The 13,895-nt window shown below is 33.2% G+C and overlaps 1 protein-coding gene across 7 annotated transcripts in view; it reads left to right on the top strand.

Moving 5' to 3' along the window:
• The window catches only part of PRPF40A (PRP40 pre-mRNA processing factor 40 homolog A (S. cerevisiae)), a 59,527-nt gene that overhangs the window by 41,541 nt on the left and 4,091 nt on the right, over positions 1-13,895 (top strand). For 4 of the 7 annotated variants that reach the window (XM_010840009.1, XM_010840011.1, XM_010840012.1 and 1 more), the window contains 14 exons: positions 1,364-1,472; positions 1,941-2,005; positions 2,340-2,504; positions 3,342-3,450; positions 4,389-4,539; positions 6,298-6,431; positions 10,049-10,163; positions 10,321-10,424; positions 10,522-10,638; positions 10,931-11,068; positions 11,317-11,412; positions 13,452-13,538; positions 13,625-13,721; positions 13,804-13,865. In XM_010840009.1, the coding sequence (XP_010838311.1) occupies positions 1,364-1,472; positions 1,941-2,005; positions 2,340-2,504; positions 3,342-3,450; positions 4,389-4,539; positions 6,298-6,431; positions 10,049-10,163; positions 10,321-10,424; positions 10,522-10,638; positions 10,931-11,068; positions 11,317-11,412; positions 13,452-13,538; positions 13,625-13,721; positions 13,804-13,865 (1,549 nt within the window). The remainder of the gene's footprint in view (positions 1-1,363; positions 1,473-1,940; positions 2,006-2,339; positions 2,505-3,341; positions 3,451-4,388; positions 4,540-6,297; positions 6,432-10,048; positions 10,164-10,320; positions 10,425-10,521; positions 10,639-10,930; positions 11,069-11,316; positions 11,413-13,451; positions 13,539-13,624; positions 13,722-13,803; positions 13,866-13,895) is intronic. The other 3 variants (XM_010840007.1, XM_010840010.1, XM_010840013.1) reach the window with 1 other exon arrangement.

The following is a 13,895-nucleotide window of genomic DNA, read 5'->3' as shown; positions in this document are numbered from 1 at the left end:
TGTGCATTTTCCAAAGTGAAAATAGCTTTGTAAATTTTTTTCTTATGTTTAGAAGCTTTAAAAAGATATCTATATAGTATATTTGAAGGCATAAAAAAGTTAAGATTTTTATTCTATCTTTCTGCCTTTTTTCTATGCATTTAAAATAAATGTATATTTTTAATTTTTAAAATATATCAGAGGCATCCACATCATTACAGATCCATATCCCATCATGTTGAATGATGACAGACATTTATATGAACATTAAGTAATCTCCTACTAGTAGATGTAGACATTTTAGGCCTTTTAGAGTAATATTCTTTTACATCTTTTTGTACTTATCCTATTTTTTCACAGTAATTTTTCACATTTTTAACAATCAGTTGTTTTCTGCTTCCTTTTTTCTGTTTCCTTGCAGTGCTTGAGTCATTAAACTTGATTTCAATTACTCATAGATCATTTTACAGCTGGTAATTTTTGGCCATGTTGTTTCCAATATTTTTGATAATTTTAAGTATTCCAAACTAATATTGGGATGAGTTAATTGTATTTCGGGTGTGATTCAGAGGGTGTGAGTTACCTATATTTTTTGTTAGTGTATACTCCATAATCTTCCCCTATACGTTCAGCTTAACTATAGGGGATTGAGGTGTTTTTTGTTTTTTTTTTTCCTCTGGTGTGTTTTTTCCCCAGCATTGTCTTCTGTAAAGGAAGAAATGTTTATACAACTTTTTGTAAAGATGGCTCAACCAAGTATAGTTCATAATTCTTGGGTAATTCTTTTCTGTTTGAGATCACTGTTTGGCAGACTTTTTCATAAACCTTCAAAGAGTAATACTTGGTTTTGTGGGTCATATAGTGTGTCAAAGTGACTCAGTTCTGCTGAGGCAGTACCCAATCAGCCATAATCAATATGCAAACTCTTGAGCAGGGTCATGTTCTGATAAAGCTATATTTACAGAAATTGGCAGCAGGCTGGATTTGGCCTCAGGGGTCATAGTTTGCCAACCTCTATTTAGATTGATCTCTGCATCTTATTTTATGCACGCTTGCCCAAAGCCTGTTACTAAGACACAAAAATGAGAGCATTAAGTTTTATAAGCCATTAGAAAGTATAAACTTGTGGAGTAGTGAAAATAGTGTTGTAATATAAATGTTTATTTTGGCCTTTGTGCAAGGTCTGAATAACAATGTTAGAGAAAATATATACTAGTATTTGTGTTCCATTAAATATATACTAGTATTTGTGTCTCTTACAGATGAGTTTATTCTAAAATTGTCAAATTTTACCTAAACATCAAAGAGTAATTAAAACATTATTTTCCGAAGTAAAGCAAATGTTTATTTAAATTATAAATACCATGTATAAATCTTTCTTTAGTTTTACTCCCAAAAAAGAAGAGGAAGAAAGCCAACCAGCAAAAAAAACGTATACGTGGAATACGAAAGAGGAGGCAAAGCAAGCATTTAAAGAATTATTAAAAGAAAAGGTATTTATATTGTAGATTTTTATATGATATATAGTATCTAGTAAATGAAATTATCCTTTAATGCAGTTAGTACCTTGATGCTTTTATTAAAAATACTAATCTTGTAAATAGCTTTGACTGAGAATGAACTAAATTTTTTAACTTTTTTTTAAAAACTTCCAACCAAAAAAATACATAAGGTACTATATAGCACATTCCACTTCAGTCTTTAAAGCTTTTATTCATAAAAGTTTTCTGTCTTCTAATCAGTAGTCTTAAGAAAGTATTAATATCCTGTTTAAATTAATGGTCTGTTTAAATTTCAGTTTTAAGTTTTCTTTTTAATCTATAGACAGTTACACACATTTGCCTTGTGTCAATAAATTATTTTTTAGACCTTTTTTAAAACTCCTGCAAAGGGAAGTGCTTGATGTTTGCAGTGAGTATTGTTTTGTGTGAAATTTTAACTTTTCATTAAATGATTTTCAGCGTGTACCATCTAATGCTTCATGGGAGCAAGCTATGAAAATGATCATTAATGATCCACGATATAGGTAATACTTTGGTTTTTTGATTACTTTGAGCAAAGCAAGCCTAGAGAATTTAAATTGTGTCAAATAATGTAAATTTTTATTCCCATTGATCTTCTTGTTATTTTGGATACCAATAATAGAGTTGCTTTATGTCTGATAAGAACCAAAAGTTAAAAAGGTTTGTCACACAATGTGGGCACCCTTTTATAGATAGTAGAATTAATTCTTAAAGGAGAAATTATTTTCTGTTCAGTAACTTACTGAAATTTTCTTAATTTGTGAATGAAATTATTTTTTCAAGACACTAACATTTGATCATCTTCATTTACTCTTACATGATTTTTTTTTTGTTTAGTGCTTTAGCAAAGTTGAGTGAAAAAAAGCAGGCCTTTAATGCTTATAAAGTCCAAACAGAGAAAGAAGAAAAAGAAGAAGCAAGATCCAAATACAAAGAGGCTAAGGAATCCTTTCAGCGTTTTCTTGAGAATCATGAAAAAATGACTTCCACAACTAGATACAAGTAAGATTTTTGCTGATTATGTTGTATGTTTACTGTACTGTTTCCATGTTAGACTTTTTGCTAGGTACAGTAACTAATCAGAGTAGATGCTCATTAAATAAAGCTTAAGGGATTGTGAATGTGGTAGTTTCATAAAATAAAAGATCAATCAGTAGCTAAATGTGGAATTTATAGGACTTCGTTATTAATTAGGGACTACAACAAAAAAGGAGACTTTTATTTAATAATGAAATGTTGACTCCTTTCTCCTTAATATAAGAGTTCAATTATTTTTATATTTGTGGAATAGAAATGGGCCATTTTTATTACGTGTAGCATTTTTTGAAAATTTACATTTATGTAGCATTCTTCATTTTTGAGTGCTTTATTATTTAAGATTGTGAGTAATTCAGTATTAACATCTTTGCAACGAGGTACTGAGTTCATTTTCTGTATATTTTTCTTATTTTCCTCACTCTTCTGGAAAAGCTTTATTGAAGAACTCTTCATTTCTTTAAGTAGTCTTATTTTATCTGTTAACTAAATTTCTTAGAGTTTGTTGAAGTCTGTAATTTAGTTCCATGGGTGGTTTGTTAGTCTCTGTAGCTGCCTTAAGAAATAGAGGTAGTCCTAACTGCAAAACATTGCTCAATTATCCCCACTGTCTCTAAGGAGAAATCAAGACTTAACCTGTCTTGTTTTTCTTAATTACCAAAAAGTTTTCCTGTATAATACCATTATGAACTTAAGAGTGGAAGAGTGTTCATATGGTGGTGTTAAATTTAGAATAAAATTTAAATGGTTTAAAATTACTTTTTATGGTATAATGCAGAAACATTTAATCTTTTTAACAAACAGAAAAGCAGAGCAAATGTTTGGAGAGATGGAAGTCTGGAATGCAATATCAGAACGTGATCGTCTTGAAATCTATGAAGATGTTTTATTCTTTCTTTCAAAAAAAGAAAAGGTATTATTCACTGTTAACAGTATTTATAGATTAAACAACATGTTTCTTGTTTAGGAGTTACTTTATAACATGTCCATTCTTGTTGGTTTATCTACTATATATGGTGCTGTAGATCTGTTTATTAGAAGTTAAGTTAAAAAATAGGTAGCTCTTGGATTTTCCTGGTGGTCCAGTGGTTAAGAATCCACCAGCCAATGCAGGGGACATGCTTTCAGTGCTTGTCAGGGAAGATCGCACATGCCACAGGCAACTAAGTCTTTGCCACAACTACTGAAGTAGCTAATACCTAGATTGTCAGTAATTGCCTGTCTTATGCCCACTTAGAAAATGCTTTTTTTTTTTTTAGCTTGTTTGAGTTTAGAAAATACTCAGTATTTTTCCTTACAAGGCATTAATTTATGATTATTTTAAAAGAACAGCAGTAATGTGTAATTGTTAAAATGTATTTGTATTAAAATGTATTTGTAGGATAGTGTTTTTGAAATACTGTCCTGCAAATACATTTAGTTTTGCTCATGTCTATATTATTCACTAAGTTATATGTTATCCAGTCTTCCAGGAGACTTATAGAAATGTAAGTATTATTAACAAAAATTTGAACATCACTGAAAGTGGTTGAACACATTATCGTTTACCTGTTGTGTGATTTGTCTGCAGTAACTTTTGTTTGGATAGTGTCTACAATACATAGTTGTGGGAAGAGAGATTTTGTGAGGCGGAGAGGGAGTTCCAGGTTAGTCTTAGAAGAGAAGTTAAACAAATTGAAGGTAAGAGGGAAGCAGTTAGGCAAGAGTACTGAAAAGGTAAAGAGTGTTGATATTTAAAGCAAATGGATAGCATTTGAAATTTGGACATCAGAATGTGAAGAAACCTTTATTGATTGCATTTCATACATTATGCTTTATTTGAACGTTAAAACATACATTCATATTTTTTAGGAGCAAGCAAAGCAGTTGCGAAAGAGGAATTGGGAAGCCTTAAAAAACATACTTGACAACATGGCTAATGTGACATATTCTACTACTTGGTCTGAAGCCCAGCAGTATCTGATGGATAATCCAACTTTTGCAGAAGATGAGGAATTACAGAGTAAGAGTTACAACTAAATGGAAGGAATAGTTTTAAAACAGTTGTCTAGCACGGATGGAGCTTGGTGGGCTGCGGTCCATGGGGTCGCTAAGAGTCAGACATGACTGAGCAACTTCACTTTCACTTTTCACTTTAATGCATTGGAGAAGGAAATGGCAACTCCCTCCAGTGTTCTTGCCTGGAGAATCCCAGGGACGGGGGAGCCTGGTGGGCTGCTGTCTATGGGGTCACACACAGTTGGACATGACTGAAGTGACTTAGCAGCAGCTAGTAGGGGAAATTGGTCACTTTTTTTTTTTTTTTTTAATGAGATCACTAACTGAATTTTGCATAATTGTTTGTCCATTCCTGAAAAGTTGTTTTGTTTCCAGATAGGATATTTCTTTCTGAGTTTTGTGATTCAATACAAAATATTTTCCCCAAAATCTGAAGTTAGCTTTATCAAGTATAACTGAAATATATTTATTAGGTCAAACCTGAAATTTTGCCTTGCTATTTATTTGTGGTTTAATGGGAACTAAATTAGTGACCAGATTTATCATGCTGTGCTCTTGAGGTAATGGCTTTATAGAGATTCGCAAAAGGCAAAAAAAAATGTATTAGCATTATCTTGTAGTAAGCTTCCCTAAGGTCTGTCTTATTTTTGACCTACCTAGTTGCTTATTAAATTGCAGCTTTCTTGATTACCCTTTTGAATACCATACTTTAGTAGGTTTGAGGGAAGGCATAGAATTTTATACTTGAAAAGCTCTTTGGGTAATTCTGATATTGCTAACCAATTTATCACAATTCTATTTTCATTATTTGTGTCGTATGTATTGTCTTGGTTTCATCCTTGAATTCAGAGTATGTTTTAATGAAGTCTTTTCGAAATTTCCCATGTGGAAATTCCCTGACAGTTAAGTGGTTAGGACTCTGCTCTTCCACTGCAGAGGGCTTGGGCATGATCCCTGAATCAGGGAGCTGTAGACTTAAAAAATAGTGACCACCTAGAAGTTGAGAGTTATGTTTATTTGGTGGAAATTTTTAGGATTTCAAGCCCAGTAGACTTGGGCATCTCAAATAACCATGAGAAGACTGCTCTGAGGAGGCGAGAGGAGGAGCCAGGATATAGAGAAGTTTTATAACAAGGGCAGGTAGTCTGAAAGTCAGAAAATGATTGTTAATTAAAGGAAGACAGATACCTCAAGGAATTTAGGAGTTCAGCACTCTTCTATGCTTGGGAAGGTACAAGAGTCTGGGCTCACTGAAATCATTCCTTTAATATGCATCTCAGCTTTCTGGGGCCAGTATCCTGTGTATTTATCCCACATCCTGAGCTTCCATGGGACTCAGTTTAGGGAGTGGTTGCAGCCTCATGGCTGCCAGATTACAGATACTCTTCTCTTTCCTGAGTGCCCTTAAGGGCCCGAATTGGAGGGTGCAATTGCTGATGACTGTTAAATCCTTGTTTACTAATATGGCCAGAAATACTTCATTCCTCAGAACTAAGCTCCTGAAAGCTGTGCACATGGCCATAAGGAAATAAAAAGATCAAGAAATAATTATATAAATAAAAAGTTTTCCATAAACATTTCCTATTTAGATAATTAAAAGTTATATTTGAGTATACAAGTATTCAGATAAAGTGAATTTGAACTTTGTAGGGAGTTAATGCAAATAATGCAAAGTTAATACAAATAATGCAAAGTTAATGCAAATAAACCTCTTTCTTTACTGATATTTGTTTTAATTTTTTATAACTGATAAAAATTCTAGATATGGATAAAGAAGATGCATTAATTTGCTTTGAGGAACACATTCGAGCTTTAGAAAAGGAAGAGGAAGAAGAAAAACAAAAGAGTTTGCTTCGTGAAAGGAGACGACAGCGTAAAAATAGAGAATCTTTTCAGGTAATTTTAAAAGTTCTGTTTTTCAGCTTAATTTTGTAATATGGTTAATGACCTTTAAGAGTGATATAAGCAATTTTGAGAATCCCAGTCTCAGATCATTAACTTGGGCTTTGCAGAGGATCCATAGACATTAATTCTTAAATTATACAGTTAGTTGTGAATCCACTTAAGGAGAGTAGCCATTCCAGGCAAGAGAAACACAGAAGGCTATAGCAGATTTGGTATTTAAAGTGAACACTGATAGGTATGGTTTCACTCAGGAAAGAGGAATCAATAGCATAAGGGAGGACTGAAAATAAAATGTGTGATGAGTCATTAGTACTTATTCATTTTTAGTTCTTTAAAGAACTGTAGGAAATGCTGTGGTATGCTTTTGAGGATGGAGAATCCCAGGGACAGGGGAACCTGGTGGGCTGCCGTCTGTGGGGACACGACTGAAGTGACTTAGCAGTAGCAGCATAATTCTTAAACACTATACAGAGGAGCTAAAATTACAGGTTCTCTGTATAGCCTTATTTTGCATCTATGTCATGTTTTAATTACTGGATCTCTTTCATTAAATCCTGTATTAGGATAAGTGCAACTCCTCATGGTGCCTAAGATCACCAGTCACCTTAAATGCCACAGCCAATAGCATTATTGCAGTCTTCATTGCATAAGAATGTAACGTTTACTTCTCTTGATGGTTTTCTTTTATCTTAGTAGTTTCCCAAAGGATCATTTGGAGTATTGTTAAAACCAGGGGTTGTTGAGCCTCACCCTCAGAAATTGATTCAGTAGATCTCTTTCAAGTTGTACATAGACCTTTTAAAGGAAGTAGAGCAGCAGAGGAAGATTACTGAGCTGAATGTCTGTCGCAGAACCAATAGAACATGCTTTTGCCTGCATGTGTGCTTGTTGTGTTCAGTCACCAAGTCATGTCCCCCCAAGGACTGTAGCCTGCCAGGCTTCTCTGTCCAATTATATTAGTAGTAATCAGAAACCATGCCAGACACATACTAACGTGATACAAAGCTATATTTTAAGCTTAAGAATCAGATTAAATATTTTAGGCTGAAGCCCAGATTAAAGGTAGGGGCAAAATTAGACTGATGTTTTGATTAGATAGTTCAGGGTTAAAGACTAGCTTTTCTTTGGTAAGAGAGACCAGTCAAGATGGAAGGAATGAAGAAAGAATTAAAAGATGGAAGTATTCTGTTACTAAGTAAAATCTTTGAAGGTTTATTCAAGTATATATGAGTAGTTATATCATGGACAATATATAAGGAGACCAAAAACAAGGAAGGAGATGAGGGAAAAGAGATTATTGAGTTGGACTGAGGTAGTGAGTGGTGTTGAACTAGTCATTTTGTTGATGGTCATGATCTGGGGAGAAGTTACTACTAGCATCTAATTGGATAGAGGCCAGAGGTATTGATAAACGTTTCCCAATGTACAGGATTCCCATCCTGCATTGTGCCCCCGAAAAGTTTATGAGCTCCAAGAAGTCATTAGTGCCAGCGTTGGGAGCTGCCTTCTCTAAACATAAGGCCTAATGTGTTCTGGAGGATTTATTTTTTTATTTAATTTTCTAAGAGGAAGATACATAATTTTACTAAAGCAATACATTCAGAGTTTGGAGAACTAGGACTTAACCCCCATGTCTGATTTTAAAACCTATTCTTTTTTCCATATTACTATTATAACAAACATAAATTTTTATAGGCACACTTTATTATTATTTTTACTATTTGCCTACTTTCAGGGAAACATATTGACTTCAATACTCTGCAATTTTCAGATGTCCTTCTTCCTGAAAACCAGCCTCAGCCATCTTTGAAGCAGCTTGCTTTTCATCTTGTCCCCATCCTTCCCAAGATGGGGTTAGTAAATACTGGGTTAGCCACAAAGTTTGTTTGGGTTTTTCATAGTATCTTAGGAGAGACCTGAAGAAACTTTTTGGCCAACCCAATAAAAGAGAGTAAAAGCCATACAGTTTTAGCATAATGGTTTTCAAACCTGAATTCATATCAAAGTTATCTGGTGATCTTTAAAAAGTAAATTATAAGTATCTTTATTTTAATTCATATTTTAAAAGGAACCTCAAGTGATTTCTAATTATCACTCAAGTTAGATTGGCTGTTGAAACAGTGGTGGTGGTAGTAGTTTAGTTTCTAAGTCATGTCTGACTTTGAACCCTGTGGACTGTAGCCCACCAGGCTTCTCTAGCCATCATACTTCCCAGGCAAGAACACTGGGATGAGTTGCCATTTCCTACTCTATCATTACTGGAGTAGATTCAGTGTCAAAATGCTATTACTTATCAGATCTTCGCAGCCAAGAAGTAAAACAGAAATACTAGCAAAGCAGATATGATAGAGTAGATTCTTTAGATACTAGAGAGCATCTTTGAAGATGGTTTCCAAGCTATTTTAAGGATTCCACAGAGGGAGAAGTGTAAGTGATCACATAGCAGGGGTGTTGTTAAGCTCTCATTTATGTTGAAGGGTAAGGATGAAAGGATAGAAATTTTAAGTTTGAGAAAGAATTTTGGATACAGAGACTGAATCGACATGCTTATTCCCATTTGGAGAGAAGTGGGGCTATATGTCTGGTATCATTCAGGGCAGTGCTATTCAATAAAAATTTGTATGCCACATACATGATTGTAATTTCTTATTAATTTAACTAATTTTAGTAACCTCTTATTTCACCCAGTATACCTAAAATACTTTCATTTTAACATGCAACCAATATTTATTTTGGTAATAAACCTTCAGAGTCATTGTGTGTTGTATACTGCTGGCACATCTCAGTTCAGAGTCATATTTCATGATACTTAGCAGCTGCATTTGACCAGTGACTGTGGTATTGAACAGTGCAGGTATAGGAATTTTAGGAACAAAATTTGTACCATAGTTTAGGGACATTTATAGCATTAAATAAACTCTATAAGGATTTCAGGAAGCAGAAAATGTGAAAATTGCAGACTATTGAAGTCAATATGTTGCCCTGAAAGTAAGCAAATAGTAAAAATAATAATAATAATAAAGTGAGGCTATAAAAATTTATGTTTGTTATAACAGTAATAGAAAAAAAGAAATAGGTTTTAAAATCAGACATGGAGGTTAAGTTCTAGTTCCCTAAACTCTATGTATTGCTTTAGTAAAATTATATATCTTCCTCTTAGAAAAGAAAATTAAATAAAAAATAAATCTTCCAGAACACATTAGGTGTTATGTTTAAAAACAAAAAGTACATTTTACAGTAAAAGTGCATGTACCTTCTTTAGCCTCATTATTTGTAATAATAAACAGTGCTTTGAATTTACTTGTATACATATTTATAAACTAGAAATGATGATCTGTCTTAAAGGGGCACATAAACTGAAGTCTGTAAAAGTAATGCACACCTTTTGTCTGAAGTCCAAAATAGTTTATGTAAAAGCAGATTTTACTTTCATCAAAGAGCAAGTATCAGTTGCACTTAAACACATTTGTGATAACACTGGTGGAAGAGTTTTATATATTGCTGTTTTTAACATATATTTTTATTCATGTTATACCAACATTTCCAAAGTCCTTAAATATGGCTTTTGAATATGTAATGAGTTTGTTGTTGTTGTCCCTTTCCCCCAGATATTTTTAGATGAACTGCATGAACATGGACAACTGCATTCTATGTCATCTTGGATGGAATTGTATCCAACAATTAGTTCTGACATTAGATTCACTAATATGCTTGGTCAGCCGGGTGAGATTCTTCTTTTTCCTAAATTGTAGTTATAATAGTTGGAACGGGCCACAGGGAAGGGTGGTTGTGTTTGGGGCATGGGGTGTGCTTTCTTTTGTTTTATAAACAAAAAAGTAATTGCAGCTCTTTGATTAGAGCTAGCTTTTGACTTCTTTAGTTTTTTCATTAGGATCAACTGCACTTGACCTTTTCAAGTTTTATGTTGAGGATCTTAAAGCACGTTATCATGATGAAAAGAAGATAATAAAAGACATTCTGAAGGTAAATATATACTATTAACTTTTAGTCTAGGGCATATTTTTTAAAATAATACTATGTTCTTTTTGTTACTAATATTAACAAGATTTCTGTTTTTTAGGATAAAGGATTTGTAGTTGAAGTAAATACTACTTTTGAAGACTTTGTGGCAATAATCAGTTCAACTAAAAGATCAACCACATTAGATGCAGGAAATATTAAGCTGGCTTTCAATAGTGTAAGTTATCATTCTTACTGTTATAAACAACTAGATTAATAAAACAGTTCTTAGTACATTTGGCTAAAGATACTTAAGTTGTATGTAAACTCCTGAAATTAGGGAATAGGAATAGTATTTTACAGAGTAGTGGACACTTTCAAATAAGGTAACAGATAATATACTTAGATGGTGAGTGATAGTAAATTCCTTTGCTAAAATTAATTGGCCCTTACCTTATAGATGATGGGAGAATAATGAATTTAACACAAGTTAAATTGTACTATATATATATAAATATGTTTTCTAAAAGTTACTAGAAAAGGCAGAAGCCCGTGAACGTGAAAGAGAAAAAGAGGAGGCTCGGAAGATGAAACGAAAAGAATCTGCATTTAAGAGTATGTTGAAACAAGCTACTCCTCCAATAGAATTGGATGCTGTCTGGGAAGATGTATGTATACTTACAAATTTTTTCCTTTACAGTTGAAAATAAAAATCTTTTTCTTTCTCATAGCTACAGAGATAAACTGAAGTTATTTGAAGATTGTGAACTCAGCTGTGATGGCATTTAGGAATACTGGAGGAATGGAAATAAAGACTGAGAGGGCTGGGCTGCCAGTTTTCACTTGCTGTTTTTTTAGTCATATTGGTATATTTTTCTCAGTTTTCATATTTTTATTGCATATCTGAATTTTTCAGATCCGGGAGAGATTTGTAAAAGAGCCAGCATTTGAGGATATAACTCTAGAATCTGAAAGAAAACGAATATTTAAAGATTTTATGCATGTGCTTGAGGTAATTTTAGTTATATTGTAATTGGCTGATATATTTAAAAATATGTAAAACATTTTTTTTAATCGAAGAATTTAGAATGATCAAAGTGTTCTTCCTAAATTATACTACTTTTATACAAATGTACTTAACTATCTGGGATGATTAGGGAGTGGTTTATTCTATAGGAACTGCTTTTAAATGAAACACACTAGGCTTGCATGAGAAGGTAAAGATCTATTTAGTGAAGACAATTCATATGTTTCATATTTATATAGTGTTACAGAAATTCATCGATTTAGGAGTCACATGGAATGATTAATAAACCTGTAAAGAACTTAGAATCTGTAAAGCAGATATAAAACAGTTTTAAGCATATTTCAAATATTATACTACATTAGAGGTGTTGGAAGCTCGGGAATGTTCTGAAAAATAGTAAGTTTTTGCTAAAACAAGTAATGATAAAATTACAAATTGTTCCACTAGCTGAATTAAGGGTATTTTGATGAAGATTTCAGGTAATCACTTATAGATAGTAAACATGCTAAATTGACCAATAATAATTATTATTTGGTGCCCATGTTATGCTTAACAAATATTACATATACGAATGTAATCCTCACAGCAACCCTGTGAAGTTACAGATGAGTAAACTGAGGCCAAAAGGAAAAGTAATTTGCTGTGAAGGGATTCCAACATAGGCTTTTGACTCTAGGGCCAGTGCTTTTACCAAATATGCTTTGCCATCAGTTTTGGACAAACTTATACTTCACAGCAAAGTGAAAAAGTTAGCATATACTTAAATTTGTAATGTTCATGGTCTTTGGAAATAGCAGGTAACTTAATTGTTGACGATTTCTTAGGATTTATTGTCCTTGATAAGTATCAGTGTTGACAACAGTTTGCTCTGTTAACAGGCCCCTTGTACCATATGTTGTCTCTCAGCTGCCTTTAAATCTAGTGCTATTGGCCTGTAGATCTTTTCTACTCAGATCAGCAGCATCTGCATTACCTGTAAACTTGTTAAAAATACAGAAACTCAGGCCCCATTGGCAGAAATGTATCAGAATTATCATTGTCACAAGATTCTTAAGCACTGGAATGTACATTTAATTTTGAGAACCTTTGCTGTAGTGTAGTGTGTTAATATTTTCCCCCAATTCAGGAATGTCCACAACAAGATTCTTTCATGATCTGTGCTGGTAAAGTGATGAGGTCATAAATGGAGCTGATGACCACATAGGGAAGAGCTGAACATACCAGAAAAGGATTTGGACCTCAAAAACGGGCCTTGAGGTAGAAAAGGAAGAAGAGTTAACAATTAGTGACATAAAAAGTGAGAGTCCCTGAACCAGATTTTCCCTTTCCACTTATTTGTAAACTGATTTATTTCCAAATCCTTAGATATGTTTGGGAGTAGGGAACTTTTACTGCAGCGTTTCCCCTCTCCTTCTAGCCTGATCATTGTTCTAGTAAGAGTTAAAATCCATAGAACATTTCCTGTTTTGATTTCACGTGTAGTTAGATTGCCTTTGGATATCTTAAGTTCGATGAGGAAGGGAATGCTCCTTGAAAAGAAAGTAGATTTTGTATTCAATTTCTGAGACTAACCTCCTTTACAGATGGCTCTGGGGTAATTCTTTATTTCAGTGCTGAACTTAGCTCACTGACAAAAGCCATGTTCATCAAATAAATAAAATGTAATTATATTTCATTGTTTTTGAAAGTAGTGTGACTATTCTGTAGATACATACCTTTATAGAGGGTATCAGTTGTCCCCACTGTACCCACACCATTCTCATTGCTGTAAGAAGTATTTTATTAATACTTTTAAACGTGTGTTTAGATGTGAAATGAGTGCATATAGGATAGTTAAAATGTTCTCTTCACTTTAAGTGATAGTAACTCTTTGCACAGTTTCAAGTTGGGAAGTACATTCTAAAAATGCAAAATGAATGTCGTTTTTACTCTAAAAAGAACTTACTTGCAAAACTATTAAAAATTCTCTGTGATCTGTTATCTAAAGTGTGAGCTTCTGTAATTTTTTTCTTTTGCCTCTGTAGCATGAATGTCAACATCATCATTCAAAAAACAAGAAGCATTCTAAGAAATCTAAAAAACATCACAGGAAGCGCTCCCGCTCTCGATCAGTAAGAAAGTTTATTTAAAATGGTACCATAAGTATATTGAAGTATTTGTTAGCATCATTATGAATAAAATTGTTTATGTTGTGTAGGGGTCAGATTCAGATGATGATGACAGCCATTCAAAGAAAAAAAGACAGCGATCAGAGTCTCGTTCTGCTTCAGAACATTCTTCTAGTGCTGAATCTGGTAAACATAATTTTAACTTGATTAAAGTCGTTGGCATTTGGATGTCCTCAAATTCTGACACTTTTCTTTTCATGCTGCTTAGAGAGAAGTTACAAGAAATCAAAAAAACATAAGAAGAAAAGCAAGAAGAGAAGACATAAATCAGTAAGCAAACTCTTGATTTTTATACTGCAC

Source organism: Bison bison, unplaced genomic scaffold, assembly GCF_000754665.1.
Source record: "Bison bison bison isolate TAMUID 2011002044 unplaced genomic scaffold, Bison_UMD1.0 scf7180017864139, whole genome shotgun sequence".
Lineage (NCBI taxonomy): Eukaryota > Metazoa > Chordata > Mammalia > Artiodactyla > Bovidae > Bison > Bison bison.
The sequence above is the reverse complement of the archived record's forward strand: the minus strand, read 5'-3'. Positions and strand labels throughout refer to the sequence as shown.